This window comes from Notolabrus celidotus, chromosome 10 (assembly GCF_009762535.1).
Source record: "Notolabrus celidotus isolate fNotCel1 chromosome 10, fNotCel1.pri, whole genome shotgun sequence".
NCBI lineage: Eukaryota > Metazoa > Chordata > Actinopteri > Labriformes > Labridae > Notolabrus > Notolabrus celidotus.
Genome location: NC_048281.1, coordinates 8,563,494 through 8,579,730, shown reverse-complemented (window position 1 = coordinate 8,579,730; position 16,237 = coordinate 8,563,494). Strand labels below are relative to the sequence as shown.

The 16,237-nt window shown below is 41.5% G+C and overlaps 1 protein-coding gene across 5 annotated transcripts in view; it reads left to right on the top strand.

Annotated features, from left to right (window-relative positions):
• Nucleotides 1-15,927, top strand: part of lrrfip1a (leucine rich repeat (in FLII) interacting protein 1a) — a 65,520-nt gene extending 49,593 nt beyond the window's left edge. For 2 of the 5 annotated variants that reach the window (XM_034693600.1, XM_034693599.1), the window contains 7 exons: nt 2,191-2,217; nt 2,789-2,914; nt 3,526-3,597; nt 4,542-4,712; nt 5,048-5,140; nt 5,993-6,137; nt 7,410-11,897. In XM_034693600.1, the coding sequence (XP_034549491.1) occupies nt 2,191-2,217; nt 2,789-2,914; nt 3,526-3,597; nt 4,542-4,712; nt 5,048-5,140; nt 5,993-6,137; nt 7,410-10,927 (4,152 nt within the window). In that variant the 3' untranslated portion in view covers nt 10,928-11,897. Of the gene's footprint in view, nt 1-2,190; nt 2,218-2,788; nt 2,915-3,525; nt 3,598-4,541; nt 4,713-5,047; nt 5,141-5,992; nt 6,138-7,409; nt 11,898-12,330; nt 12,381-12,900; nt 13,022-13,115; nt 13,196-13,272; nt 13,378-13,466 lie in introns of those variants that run through there. The other 3 variants (XM_034693602.1, XM_034693601.1, XM_034693603.1) reach the window with 2 other exon arrangements.
• Nucleotides 15,928-16,237: the final 310 nt, after the last annotated feature.

The window sequence follows — 16,237 nt, the reverse complement described above, 5'->3', positions numbered from 1 at the left end:
AAATTTGCCTGTAGTTATGTGTGGTTGTCCATGTCCATGTTAGCCCTGTGAAAGACAGGCGACCTGTCCAGGGTGAACCCCGCCTCTCAACCAATGACAGATGGGATATGCTCCAGCCCTGCCCCCAGCTGCATGCATTCTTTACCTGCATAGTTAGAGTATGTGTGCATGCCTGTTTGCATCCTCATACACACAGACGTATAACAGTGTGTTCTCTCCTCAGCCTTTAGAGTACTCTAGCTATCGCAGCTCCGGCTCCAGAGTCTCCTCCAGGGTCAGCTCGGCCCGCACAAGCCCAGTGGTGAGCTTTCAATCCCTGGACAAACTTGCAAACAGCTCTGAGGCTTAGAGTCCTAATTCTCAAGCCCATTAAACTGAGTCATAGCATCACCATTTAAAGTTATTAACATGAAAAAGAAGGAAAATATTAAAGGATATTTGGATGTTTAAATCAGAGTAAGCAAAGCAGAAATTAGTTCATTGAACTCAAATTAAAATGGACAAAATAAAAGAACAAATACTTCACATTTTAAGAAGCTGTAATTTAAAGTGAAGTATGGAAAATAAGTTAAACATACTATGGAGGAATGATGGAAATACTTATTTTATATATTTAGAAAAGCATTACAGTATATTTTAACATTTGATTTTCCATTTTTTTCTAATGTGTAATAATGCGTGTGAAAAAGGGATATACGATACTGTATATTTTTGGATCTTCAGTCACTCTTTTACTGGCTTTATTGTATTTTTTATTATATTACTAAATTTTTTTTGTTTGTTTTCTTATTCTAGTTTGATCCCAGATTCATGTTTTGAGTCATCTCAGGACTCCATACACCTTTAAATGATGTGTTATTACAACTCAACGCCCTCTGGCACTAACAGACCTGTATTCAGTTTTTGATTTATTGCTTGACATTAGAGGTTTGAAGTTTTGTAATTAGACACGGCATAATCTCAGTCACAGTGACTCAGAGTTGGCACAGTGACTCAGAGTTGGCACAGTTTGCAAACCTTTTTTATGTGAAAACGTATTTGTTCTGTCTGCAAGCAGGTATTTCCTGGTGAACCTTTGCTGCACAGACGTTTGAGAGGTTTGTTTTTAATGTATGGGAGCTCAGAGACACACTGAACTCATCACAAGTCAGTCAGGTTTAGAAAATTAAAGCAATGCCTGAAGTGTCACAATGACATGCAAGTCAGGAGTTTAAGTTAAGGACAACATTAAAAAAAATCATAATAAAGTAGCTTTTTTAAAATTAGATGTCCCCTGAATTATCAGTAACTTGAGGGAAGCTTGAAGAAACATCAAAAACACAGAGAAACATGACAATATTTTTAACTGGTATTTTAAAAGTGACTTCCTTATAATGTGACTGAGGAAGACGAACTGACTGTAGGTGTCTCTGTACACTAAAGTGTTCCTATAGAGAACATCATGATGAAACTGTGTCTGGAACATGCATTCATTCTGCCCTGAAGTATGTCAGACTTTCATTTTCCATCTCTCTGGATGTTTGTTGTTCTGTTGCGCCCCCTGGTGGCCGGTGTAGGACAACTGCGGCTCTGTTGCCAGTTTTTTGAGAAGTGCGGCCAGTAGCAGTGCCCTCCACAGGGACCTGGATGATGTTACTATTCCTGACTTTTCTGACGTGAGTCGCTTTGCACGCGCAGGAGGACGAGGCCGTGATGTGAGCTGAGTTTCTGCTTGGATGCTTTCTTCATTTTTTTTTGCTGCCTTGTTGTTTATTTGTGGACTTCACCCTGCAAGGAGGACTTAATAAAACCATTCTGTGCTTGAGGTTAATTTGTGTGTTGACTGTGGATACTACCAGTTTGTTGTGTGTGTGGCAGGAAGTAAAACCTGAGATCGCCTTGGATTTGAAGTGTGTCTCTATCACGTTCTCTGTTTCTGCAGCTGGGTCAGATTCATGTTAAGTTTTCATGATTTTAATCTCTGAAGGAGTTTGATACATTGTACCAAGTATTTGCATGGTGTTGCTTTTAAAAATAAGCTTGAAAGAGATGTTGTTTTCTTTAGTGGTAAATCAGGATAAATCTTCTAACCATCGCTGAGCTGTGAAGAGTTTGAGATGTGCTTTCTTCTCCCATCACATCGGCGTCTCGTCACTGCGACCCCTCTGTCATCCTCTGTTTATTCTGACTGTCTCTTTTTTGTTTCAACAGACGGAGGACAGAGATTATCTGGAGAAGGTGAGTGGAACATCCCGACTGATGTATATTTTGTTACTCAAGATGACCAAATGACTTTAAGAGGAGTTCACTTAATTTAAACGTGGACCGAATCTTTAGACAGAAGCAAAATGTTTCTCTCTACTCTCAGAGATTACTTAAACGCAGACAGATGTAGAGGTAAAACAGCAACTCCTATGCATTGCACGGTAAAACTACTTGGTCAGTGATATCACATAGCTTTAAGAGAACCTTCTAATAATGTTTCATGTAACAATAAGCATCCGTATCTTTCACAAGAAGGTCTTTATCTGGAGATGTTCTTTCTGTAATGTCAGAGAGTTAACATAATGAGTTCCTATCAAAGTGGATGTAAAGGCATGAACAGGATTCAGTGCAGCTGTTACAGTCTGTTTAATGACTGCCAGATGAAGAAATCTACTGGAGCAATTCAAACTCATTTTCAAAACCTACCGATCATTTAGATTTCAAGAGTTTGAAAATAAGACCGAGGTCTAAAAACACCAGAATTACCCTTTAATTCATGGAGAAGCTCAACAGATGTGTTTTTAAATGTAACTTTCTTTTTCAGGGATCTCGAGCAGCGTCTGCCTTAACATCAACAACCCTCACCTCGTTAGGCGGGACTTCCTCGCGGAGAGGAAGTGGGGAGACGGCCATAACCGTCGATGCTGAGACCTCTATACGAGAAATCAAGGTAACGTCGACAAGGTGGCACTTCTTCAGGACAGAGAACATTTTAGCTTTTAGGATTTATCGTTGTGTTTCTACCCTGAGAGGTCATACAAGGTTATTGGATCATATAGACAATCATATCAACTTAAATAATTATCCATTAACTTACAGAAACACATCTTTGCATACCATGGGAAATGTGCTTCTAATTTAAACATGGTTACATGCAGTAGATTGCGATTTCAGCCTTATCTATAAATCCATTGTTACCTCATTGATTGACATTTTTGATCATTTTGATCCATAAACATTGGGCCATAGATAAGTTACTTCATTTCTCATTTTGAGCTCAGTTTGTTCACAGAAATGTGAATCAGAGCAGTCTGTGTTCTGTTTTCTGTCAGGTTTAGTCGTATCAGCTCGTATCCTTCTCTAACAGACAGACTCAGGGAAACTTTCTTTCGTCTGAATATGTTCCTCCATGAATTTCTGCGCTTTCCTCTGTTGTCATTCCTGCAAACACTTCTGTCACTGTTTTCATTGCTCGCTCACCAAACATCCTGTATCACCTCTTCTGATGCGGTCACACTGCTTCTCTCTGCTCACTGCTGCTGCTGCTGCACGCTTCATCAGGAGATTCATGAGCTGAAGGATCAGATTCAGGATGTGGAAACCAAGTTCACGCAGAACCTTAAAGAAGCAAAGGTATACGCTTGAAATCCTCTCTTAACTCTGGACTCACAATGGACTAACGTGTTGTGTGTCTAACCTAAAACATGGCTAACCATATTAATGTTAAATTACACTAATGATAGGTATAATTGAAAGTTTTCAGACCTTCTCCTCTTTTGGATCAATAAACCGGCAGCAAGAAATATTATCCTGAATATGCAAATATTGCTGCTAACTTTGATAAAGTTCTTGAACTCTCCTTTATCTTGTAACATTATGTCAGTTTCTAGTTTTGCTTTGCTTTACTGGATGAAAGTTTAAAAACATCAACCCAACGACACTTAGGGCAACATCAAGGCAGGACAAGTGACTACATCTGGGTGCAAATCAGAACCATTGGTTTTTGGACATAAAAATTCAATTATGAGTATATTTTCAATCAGAGGAATCTCACTTTAACACCTGTAACCTCTTTGACTCTGTAACTATCCTTCATAACAAGTCGTCCCTGTCTTATTATTTGCACATTTACTGTCATAAGACTCTGCAGGGCAGAATACTGCTGCTCCAGACTCCACACACAGTGACACACACTGACATCGACATAAATGTAGTTCTTCAGTGAAGCTCGGATGTTGAGCAGGTTTTAATTTCTAATTAAGCCTTCAATCTAACTACCTGAGCTGCTCCTGAATGTTTCCTCTCCTCATTTATTTATTTTTGTTTGTCCAGATCAATTCTCCTCTTACTCCAATTTAAATCTGTGAGAAATATTTCAGTTTGACTTACAAGTTTTCTCTTGCATTGTCTGTGTTCTTTGCAAGCTGCATCCATCCTTCTTTCCAAAAATGCTGTTTTTTGTCCATGATATTTGAGAAAGTAAAACTAACAGCAGATGCTGCTTAGTTGAAGAAATATGAAACCTGATCCAGCACCTTTTTTAATAAGCCTTTATCCTCTCACTTTGATGACATCAGGACACACTAGCAGAAGTGGAGGAGAAGTACCGTAAGGCTATGGTATCTAATGCCCAACTGGACAATGAGAAAAACAACTTGATGTACCAGGTGGACACGCTCAAGGACTCACTCATGGAGCTGGAGGAACTGCTGTCAGAGTCACGCAGGGACTACGAGGAGAAAGTCAAGGTACTGAGTCTCATTGTTTAAAAGTGAGAATACTGAAGAATTGAGCCACATTATATTTGTTTGAACAAAAAGTCAGTAAAGCTTTGTTTTGACTCGACCACTGAATGCCAAATGCATGACATGTGCCACAGTTCTGCAGAATTGGGACTGTCATACCTGTTAGCTAAATGAGTTTAAGACTGTTCAAACAGATTTGGGTGAAGACGTCACACCTGACAGAAAAGGTGGAGGCTTTCCTGAAATGTTTTTGGCTGGACTTTCATCTTTTTCAGTAAGATGTTCAAAAAGTAAATGGTTTTGTTTTCTGATGTCAAGCTATCCCTTCTTCCTCACAGGAATACGAGCGAGAGAAACACGCCCACTCTGTGCTTCAGTTCCAGTTCAATGAAATGAAAGAGACGCTTAAACAAAGTGAAGAGTTGCTGAACGTGAGTATTACTCCCAAGTGTGACATATGTGTCTAAGAGTTTAAAACAAGGCAACAGGGGTTAAAAAGATAACATATGTACAGTCTTCTCTGAGACGGCTGCATGTTAGGGGGCATTTCACACCTTCCAGCTTCCACACTCTATAATTATGCTTACACTGCTTCTTTTCTTATTGCTTTCACTCTTCATCTGTCAAACTTTATTTCCTTTTCCTGCTATCTAGGAGATCCGCCAGCTGCGTTTAAAACAGGAGGGTTTTGTTAGAGAAATATCAGACCTGCAGGAGACCGTGGAGTGGAAGGATAAAAAAATTGGGGTATACAAAAATCCAAATACACAATCTTCCATGGACTTCAAATCTCTTTAGCATGAAACTTAATGCAAGCTTTCACTTTCCTTTCTTTTCACCTCTTGTGCACCACCTTTGCACTCTGCACCTTGGGGGCTCTGCTCAGGCCTTAGAGCGACAGAAAGAATACACAGATGCAATCCGCATCGAGCGAGATGAGCTCAGAGAGGAGGTGGTGAAGCTGAAAGACGTCCTGAAGGTATTCAGGCAGTGTGTCGATGATTACTCCTCCCTGTGGGGGATGTTTTAGAAAGCAGGCTTGAAACATTTAAAAAGTATAAACATTGTTGTCATTGAATCGCTTTTAGTAACTGCAAGTGTTAAATTACGGGAGGTGTTGTTTTGAGCATTCATTTTTCAAATACTGTTTTTATTCAATTTTTATCTTCTAGAAACTCTTTTAAGTAAACATCTTTTTCATTCATACCAAATATCCAACATTTATATTTGATCTCAGAATGTGTAATCTGTGGAGCTAACTCTTGACTCTTCATCCTGTCCAGAAACACGGGATAGTTCTGGGACCTGATCTTAATATTAATGGAGACGCCAGTGAGACACAAGAAGGCGGCTCCCCAGGCGAAGATCCCTCCTCCCCGTCGACTCAGGAGCCACAGACCACCCCGACAGAGGGGAACAGCATGCTCGGTAAAACTCCTAATGGAATAAAAAGCCCGGCACCAAACTGTTTGAAGACTTAAATTTCCAAAATCCAAAAAAGTGGCTTTACATGTGCAAGTGAGAATCTTTATTCGTAAGACAGTTAGTCTGATGTCGGAGTGATGTCTTCATGCACAGGTGTCGGGCTCCTTACTGTATTCTGATCTGACCTGAAAGGATAACTCTGGTGATACTCTACATTTTTCTTGAACTTGTAAACAGGAAGAAAAGACGATCTCACCTGATTGAGAAGTCCTTCTTCAAGACTTTGAGAGTCTAAGAGTTAGATTTATGGTAGCATTTAAACTCTCTTTCTGCAGAAGAATATTATGTTGATCAGTAGAAAACTATAAAATCTTGTACAAAGTTTTAATTTAAAGCTCCTGTGAGGAGTTACAAAAAAAGCAAACACAACCATCAGTATTGAAGTATATCTGCATTGTTATTTATTATGACTGAAACATCACCTGCAGGCTGGTAACAGGCGCAGTGAGTTCCAGCACGCTGCAGGAACATTTAACGTATTCCATGTCAAAGATTTACAGAGGTGATACATGTGACTGTTAAAAGACAGCAGGATGAGACAAAAACAAAAACAGAAAAGAGTCAGATCCAATCAACTCTTAAGCAGATGAGTTGACTCAAAGAGAAATGTGTAGAATCACCAGAGTTATCCTTTGAGCAGTATCTAATCTTCAGCTCACCTGTAGAAACGAATTGTAGCACTCACATCTTTGCACATCATGGCTTCGTCTTCTTTGCTAACATTTGAGCTTTTATGCTGTTTGTTTTGCACGTTTTCATTTCTGCAGCAGATGCAACTTAGCTCTGATTCATAACTAACTGTGCTAACGCGGGTGGCATCGGGGTTGTACAGCATTTGTGAATCATTTTGAGAGATGATCATGAGCAGATTGTAGTATGTATGAGGATTATTTATCTGGATTATTGTGCAGATTCTGAAATGTGTATCTTTTAAGCTGGCGGCTTCAGTCCTCTTTCCGCAACGCTTTGATGATCTGACAATCAAGACCGTCCTTTCGATGATCCTTGCTTCTTTCTTCTTCTTGTTTCTCTTCTCGCTCTCCTGGTCAATCTTGGTTTTGCGCTTCTCTTTCTAAGCCAACGAATCAGTCCGGAGTTCTGCCTTATCTTGAAACCTGCTGATGCTTTCATTCTGAAGATTGCAGTTCTGAAAATCTTTTCTTAAGTCAACATTTTTTGGCCCTCCATCATCGTCTGCTCTTCATGATCTCTCAGGCAAAACAAAGGAGACTCAATTAAGAAGTGGCAGGAAGGAAAAGGTGGATCTGGACCCCACTGGCTCCGAGACAATCTGTAACGTTGCAGCAGAACAGAAGACTTCCTTAGCTGCACAGGGAGGCGGCAGCTTTAGTCAGAAGCAGAGTGCTGACGTGACTGACAGCTCAGTCATGAAGGTTATAGATACCATCGTTCGCAGCAGCAGTTTGGAGAAAATCGTTGAAGAAACAGAAACGACAGAGGAGGGAGAATCAGGAGAGACAAGAAACCAAGATTTAGAGGAGAGAGAAAAAACTCTTGAGGAGCAAAGAGAGGAAAGTAAAACAGATTCAGACCCTCAGCAAAATGTCACTCAACAAAGTTTAGCCAATGTGTCCCAAGAAGCTCAACAGGAGTCCGGCAATACCAAGAAGGCAGAGACTGAGAAAGAAGAGGAAAGCAAACCTCAAGGCGCCACTTCTTCAGGGAAGAAGAGGAAGAAGAAGAAAAAAGGCAAAAAAAAAGCTGCAACGAATGAGGACGACGGCCAACCGAAGGATGTAACCCAAAAAGAAAAAGGCAAAACAGAAAAAGGACCACAGTCAGCTGCTTTAGACGGAAACATAAACCCCAGATTCTGCTGTTGGCCCGTCACTGAAACCCTGAAAGAGTTAAAAGGCAATCAAGTGAAGAACAAGCAGGACAAGCAGAAAGGTAAAGAGGTCGGAGGAGTAGACGTAGCCAAAGCTGATAAACCTGAAAATCCGTATGACCTTGTCAAAGAATCTCAAACAGATGACAAAGAACAAACTGAGAACTTAACTGAAGTAGAAGCTTTAGAACCTGCTGGGACCGCTGAAGCACCGCAGGAAGTTAGAGATGATGATACCACTGATCAGAAGAATAAGCAGCAAAGCTTGGAAAAAGCAGAGGAGGCAACGGTAACCACTGAAACCTTTTTTCAAGTCGACACCCCAAAGAAGTCTGAAACAGATCCCAAAAAAGATCAGCAAAACAAGGAGGAAGTGAGATCCACAACAAGCCCTCCTCCAGAATGCAATCTCTGTACTCCTGTTACAATGAATAACTCAAGAGATGCTGAGATTACTGAGGGTGCGGCCACCAGTCAAATAGATGATGTTACAGAAAACAGCAAGGAACAAACTACAGAAAAAGAGAGCAGAGAAGAAGAAATAGCAGCTTGTGCCTCTCCCAATGAAATAAGAGCCAATCATGTTACAGATGTTAAGAAAGAGGATCAAAGTTTGGACGTTATGACACTCAGTGAAAGCTTCTCTTGTGCTGATAATCTCCAGGAATCTAAAACAAATTCAGTAAACGAACAAGACAAAGATCAAAGTCTGGAAACTATAGAAGAAGAATCCACGACTAATCCTGGATCAGAAATCAACTTTGGTGCTTCTGATTTTGAAGACTCTCTTGATGCTGAGAGCACGGGCTATCCTGCCAATCGATGCACTTCAAGTGAATACAACAGTGACATCGACAACTCCACTAACAGCAGCATCATCCAGTCAGAGCTTCTGGACAGCACAGAGAGTGAAGCTGGGTCCATCAATGAGTTAAAGTCTGAATGCACAGTTAATAATCCTCAGTACCCCTTTGAAACCATCTACGAGGAAACCACAGAAACTGAGCTGTTTGTCCCGAGCGGCGCTGACGCTGTCCTTGATGAATCCACTAACAGTCTGGAGAGTTCATTAGTGTACTCGTCTTCTACGGATGCTCTCTCTGATTGTCAGCAGAGCTTGTCTGGTTCAGAGCAGCCATCAGAGATGATCTCAGAGCCTGTGGACGTGGACTCAGGCAGTGAACACACTCCCATCGAGCTTTCTGAGAGAGGTTCAGAGGAAGAAACTGAGACGGTCATCGATCTTGCTGAATCCAGAACAGAGATGTTGTCAGAACCGGGGAACTTGGACTCGAGAAGCGTTGACACTCCCATCGAGGTTTCTGAGAGAGTTTCAGAGGAGGAGGCTGAGAAAGACAAAGATCCTGAAGAGCAAAGAGCAGAGCTGCTGTCAGAGCCTGTGGATGTGGACTCAGGCAGAGACCTCACTGCCGTCAAGGTTTCTGAAAGAGTTTCAGAGGAGGAAGCAGAGAAAGACAAAGATGAGGAGTCAAAAGCAGAGCTGCTGTCAGAGCCTGCTGACATGGACTCAGGGAGCGACCACACTCCCACTGAGAGTTCTGAAAGAGGTTTAGAGGAGGAAGCTGACATAGTTAAAGATTCTGAGGAGGCAGGAGCAGAGCAGCTGTCACAACCTGCAGACATGGACTCCAGCGGTGACAACACCCCTATCAAGGTCTCTGACAAAGGTTCTGAGGAGGAAATAGCGACAGTCAAAGATAACAAAGACCCTGAAGCAGAGACTGCACAAGAATCTTCTCCTCCTCCTCTTGATGCCGATCAGTCAGAGCTCATACCAGACAGAGCAGCTCAAGAGGAGCTCAATGGAGACCTGAGAGAACCTGAAGGTTTAGTTGAGCCAGACAGCTCTTTACATGATAAACTCATTGATGCATCTGATGCTGAAAAGAGTCCTTTGGAGGTTCTGGTTCAGACCAGTGATTTGGAACTAATACAGACATCACAGTTTGAGGATCTAACTGATGAATCACGAGCTGAACTGTCTCAAGAAACAGACGACATCAACATGATCGAAGTGTTGGATGCACCAGATTCTCCAAAAGAAGGCGCTGAATTCAGCTCGTCTCTCAATCAGGACCAAAGTATCGCTGAAGACGACCCAGAGCAAACGAACAGTCAAAGTGAGACGCACATTTTCCCTTTGATAGATTGTCGGCACGAACCCTTGAAAGACAAGTCTGATGATTATCAGAGGTCTGAGGGGTCGTCTCAGCCCGCACTGCTGGACAGTGATGAAGACAACAGCGTCGATGAAGAAGGACAGTCTTTTGATTTTGATGATTTAGATATAGACGATGCCATCACAATGAATCTGACTGAAGATCCCAAACAGATCTCAATCGTGGAGGGAGTGGAAGTTGTTTCAATGGAAGGCAGCAAAGGCAGTTTAGAGTTGACCCAGAGCAACGCTGAGTCGATTGAAAATACTCTGAACAAGCTAGTTGAAAGCAACGATAAGTGTACAAGTCATCAGGTAGACCCACTACATCCAGATTCAGATGCTGTTAGCCAGGACACACTAAACTCTTGGGCTCAGACTCTCGGGGATACCTCCTCTGAAAACCTGGTGGAAGATCAGGCGAAAATCCTGGAGGAGGTAGGCGTCACAGAGGAGGCCAGGCCCAGCTCAGAGGAGGGGAAGCGTTTGAAGGTCGGGGAGTTGAGTTTTGTTAAACAGAAAAGTAGCCAGGCCACATCTCTACCTTTAGAGGAGGGCTTAGATGCTTTGAACGATGAAGATTCAGTTTCACTTAAGAGCTGGGACGTAGTGTCCAGCAACTCAGAGCTGCAGACGGGGAAAAGTTCAAAGAAGGGCAGCAAGAAAGGCAAAGGCAAGAACAAAGAGGACTGTAAGATGTCTTAACTTATTGAGCTATGTAGAGTAGATAGCATCTTTAATCTGCCCTTCACTCGTCTCTGATTGGCTGTTTACAAATTAGGTTTGTGCAAAACTCTTACAGCACTTTCACAAAAGAAAACTGGTGTAAGTTTGTATATAATTTGAATGAGCTAAATACAAATAGTCTGATGCCCAGAGCTGAGTTCTTACGTAGTTACTTACTTTAAAAAGTATATTTGTAGAGATGTTAGTTTTGGACACTGCTGCACTCACCATTTTTTGTTTTGATGCACATTTTTCATGCTGCTTGCCTTTTGTGATGAATAATGTTGCTCTGTAACGGTTTAAGAAAATGTTCGCCTCTGTCTGCATTTCAAAAGTTACACAATAAATAACGTGCATGTTAATTTGGACTCTAAACGGACAACCTCCTACATGTCGTGTCTGTTACGTGGTTTTAAACGGAGAATGGTTTGAGAGCCTTTTCGGTTCTTTCTCAGTAAAAACTTCGGTTTCATTTAAAGTTGTCATCTCAAAGATGTTAAATAAAGTAATGTTCATAGACATAGCAAAAGTGGAGTTAACAAAAAGGTGCTTGAGCTTACTGCCTACTTATAAAAGCCAATTTATTCACAGTTTATCTGCATCAAACTGTTGTCTTGGACTTGGGGTACCAGGAAAAACAAAATCACAACTGTTCAGGAACTTCAGGACCTGGCAGTAGCTGGTCAGCCAAATACAAAAAGGCAAACAAACGAAAGATTGATGATTATGGTTCATGCTGTTTAGATGTATCTTACTGAGTCTACAGTCGCCAAAGGTCTCATCCCTGAGCTCTCTGAGATCGCCTCTTTAAACACGTCTCCTTCTGTAAGATTCTTAAGCACAGAGAACGTTTGATAAATGTTTGTTTGCATTTTGTTGCACTTGATGGAAACGATGAATGTGGTGCGTCCACTCTGAAACTTAAATAAACTCTGAGCTTGTACTGAAATGTAAAGAACTTCTTTGAGTGTTATGTATGTTATCTCCCATCATGCATCAGTCAGTCAGCACCTTTAAACACTTCTCAGACTTCATGGTAAACTCTTGTTGTGAATGTAGTTTTGGGATCAAACCTCTTGTCCACAGTTTGTGCATACTAACATCCCCCCCTCACACCCTGCTCCATCACTCCCCCCACGGATGCCTGTTCTGTTGCATGCACCAACCTCCCACCCTGACCCAGACACCCTCCCACCGTCACCTTGGCTCCTCCCACCCCTGGTATGTCACCTTATTTTCCTTTCAAAGATGGACGGCAGCAGATATAATCATGGTTGTTTGAACTGGTGTTTTGTTTTTGCATGAAGCATGACTGTGAAACGTTGACGTGTGACTCGGGCAGCAGTGAGTTTTTGTTCTCAAACGTGTGTTTTTGTTTTCAGAGATCCGCCTCAGGAAACTGGTGGACGAGCGGGAGAAGATGATAGAGCAGGTGGGTCAATGATTCATCCTCACACTGATTGCTCCTACTAAAAATGTTGCTTCCAATTTAAACTGTGCATTGATGAAGAGAAGATACCATTCCTGTTGCAAATTAATTTAAAGACGGAGTCCTGAGGAAATGCTACATTTAAATTCATGCTAGTTTTCCGTGACTACCAACCCTAGCTTTAAGTAGTAGAGAGATGTTTCTCCAGGTGATTATTGAAGTGTTACGCAACTATTTCAGTGTTTTGTCGTCTCTGTCCTAACTTTTTTGAAACGTGTTGTTGACATCAAAATTAAAATTTGCACATATTTCACATGAAACAACATTTTTTCTTCAGTTACATCATTTGATATGCTTCCTTTAGACTATTTTAGAATAATTAAAGGGTTTAAACTTTTCACAGCTCTCTAACTTTTTTGGAGTTGTATGAAACAGTACCCCATCTTAGAGCTTGTGAATATGAGCTGTCATGTCATCCTCATTGAGTGTCTTCATCATGAGTGTCCTCTGGCTCCACCTGCAGGTAAAGAAACTAAAGACCCAGTTGGATGAGAAAACACAGAGGAACGGCACCGACAACACCTCGACCCCTGACGGTGAAATCCTTGAAAACGGCAACGATCCGAACATCATAGAAATGCAGAGTACGCCCACATCTGTATTAAAACAACCTCAGCATGCAGTTCATAACTTTATTATCTCTACAAATGTAATAATCTCTGTGGTTTGTCTTTGCAGGAGATTCAAACAGGCAAATAAGTGACTTAAAGTTCAAGCTCGTGAAGGCAGAGCAAGAAGTCACTGCTTTGGAGCAAAACGTAAGATGACAATAGATTCACACATCACCTTAAAACAAAACAGTACTCCTCTTTATTCAAACATTCTGACTTCTCAGGTGACCAGACTTGAAGGTCAGGTGACGCGTTACAAGTCTTCATCAGAGAACGCAGAGAAAGTGGAGGATGAACTGAAGGCAGATAAACGGAAACTACAACGAGAGGTGACGTTTCGTTCCTTACACTATACGCTGGCTTACTGAGCATGCTCTGTTTTGACTGCAACATGTTTTCTCTCCTTTTGAACGAACAGCTGCGATCAGCTCTGGACAAAGTGGATGAGCTTGAGTCAAACAATAGCCACCTTTCTAAACGACTGGAGAAGATCAAGTCTACTCGCGGCATGGCACAGACTCCGTAGATTCACCTCCTCTCCTCCTGGCTGATCACTTCGGGAAGACTCGTCCTATACTCCGAGTTTTCTCCTCCGTCTGCCTGATCGCTTAAAAAAACGAAAACAAGAAAAAAATCAAGAAGTTTAGCATCCACCGAACACCAACAAGCAATGTGCCATTTCTGTGTCTATTTCTGTCTGATGAGAGTTTCTCCTAGCTTTATCTGCACACCCAGAAACTTCATGAAGTGGGGCAGTGGGTGTGTGCATACCTCATGACTTTAGTCTGCACTGCTCTGCTGAAGAGGAACGGGCCACATGAAGAGTCCCGGGACTGAACCTCACCTGAAACACGTGTCTGATGTCCAGTGTAGAGAGAAAATGTTGCCCTCTTCCTGCTGCTTCTCGCCTTGCCTTGCCCACTTGAAGGACGGAGAAATGCAAGAAAAGATGAATCACAGTGCAGCGAGCGGTGTCAGTGTCGGCGGCCCCAGACTGTCAACCTTCACTACGGAGGAGACTGAGACGAGTGCTTTCTGTGTGTTTGTGAATGAAAGAGTAATATTAAAAAGGAAGTCTTATTTTAAACCTGGGCCATGTTTTTACATATTTTACTTCTTGATTGACTTTTAGGTGCAAAATGTATTGCATTAGAGACGATTGTTTCCGTTAAGGCTGCAAGAGAAACCCTGTAAACTAACCCGCTCAGATTACATTCACTAACAGTGTTTGTGTTGAAGCACATCACTGCCTGTGAGGAAGCAAGTGAAGAAGATTTAGCCTAGATGTTAACATAAATACATAAATAACACATCATTAATGTGAGATAGTAAATCAAAACTATGACATTAAAGTCAAAATCTTTGAGATATAAAGTAGAAATTATGAATAAAAAGGCAAAATAATGAGAAAATAAGACATAAATGTAGGAGATAAAAGGAGGCTAGATGAGGTTGACTGTTTCTGTGCGGTGTCGGTCAGAACATAAAGTCAACGAATCACAGTTAAACTCTGACGCCTACGCACAGTTTTGTATGATAACTAGGTGTGCAATATGCAAGAAAGCCATAATTTTGATAGTAAAAATCCAAGATTATGAGATTATATCATTATTTTGACCTTTTACGTCGCACCTATGACTAACAATCTTGGCTTTTATACCATCATTTTGACTCTTTACCTCTAAATCATGACTATCACTGCACAGTTTTGACTTTCTGACTCATCAAGACTTTTTATTTTATGGAAATGAGTTAACTTTTGGGATTTCTTCATATCAAGGCTTAATCTTTAACTGGTGGTAATGTGCTCCCACATCTTTGTCACTTTCATCTGCAGGTTATTTTACTTCTGTGACATGATGCGCACTGTTTGTTCAGGTATGATGCTCAAACCAGAAGCTGCTCTCACACAGTCCTCCTCACAGCCCAGACTAAAACTTAAGAAACAGTCACTTTACTTTTAAAAGCACGGGAGTCACTTCTTCTACCACTCCTTTGCTCACTTTGTTAAAGAGACTCAGTTGGATTCAGCACACTTTTCAGGAATACAATACCCAAAACATGCTGAACAATTGAAGCTGCGGTACCTCTCGGGTACGTCTGTGCTCTGCAAGCAGAACCACTTATTTTGACAAAGGAGTCATGTGGCTTTAAATGGAGCAGAGTGACTTCTGTGTGTGCTGATGGGAGATTGAATTTATCTCGAAAACAAAGGTCCCGCTCTGTGAGTGAGTCCGTCTGTGGTGATGTCAGACTCTTAAAACAACTATCGGGGAATAACATTGCAGCCATTGTAGCCAGTTCTAAAAGTCTAAAAACCTAAAAGTCTAAAAACATGTCAGAATCAAGCCCAGGTTTGAAATAGTAAAGTTCTCCTTTATGCATATTTTCTTTGTCTGACCTTTTCCTCGTCCACACCCGAAGCCAAACTGTTTTTCAAAGTGTAAATGTTTGGGTGTGTTTTTCACTCGTGGTCTCATTGAGCAGGTTTGCTGACAGGATCGCCCTGTTTTCACTCACCCTTCCTCGCAGTATAATCCTCACGGTCAAACAGCCACCAGCTCTCTCACTTGCAGTTCTTTATCCAGCCTGAGGCGTGTTATCAAACGTTGAGCAGCCTGACCCGCAGCGTGTAACCTCAGACTCTCTGACAGGATCACATCTCCCAGCTCCTCTCTGCTTCGTAGTCAGTCACTGCTCTTTGTGTTCACACTTACATGCTGAGACTGAAGAAATGTGAGCGTGGGGACTCAAAGCAGTGTTAGCAGGAGGAACTGATCACACTGGGGAGATGCTGCTTCACTGTTTACAAAGCTTTAAAATGTTTGTAAGGAAACATAAAGATATGTAATCTTTGTGCAATAAAAGTTCAAACCACATTGGTATCTGCACACGTGCAACTCAGTCCTGTGTTGAAACATTGTGTCTGTGTACTAAGATCTGAATTCATTCATTTGCTTCAAAACAAATGCACGCTTTGGCCAGAGATATCTTTAACACAAGGTGCTCATGGGAAATTAAGTCTTTATCCTGGGTCACCAGAATCAACACAACATAAAATCTCCTCACAGAGCCTTTAACTGTCACATCTAATCTTTCTCTTATTGAAACAATGTTTTTGTGATGGATTGATAAAGATGTCTGGTTGAGCTGTGATGACTTTTAGACACACTGATGTTTCTCTCTGCT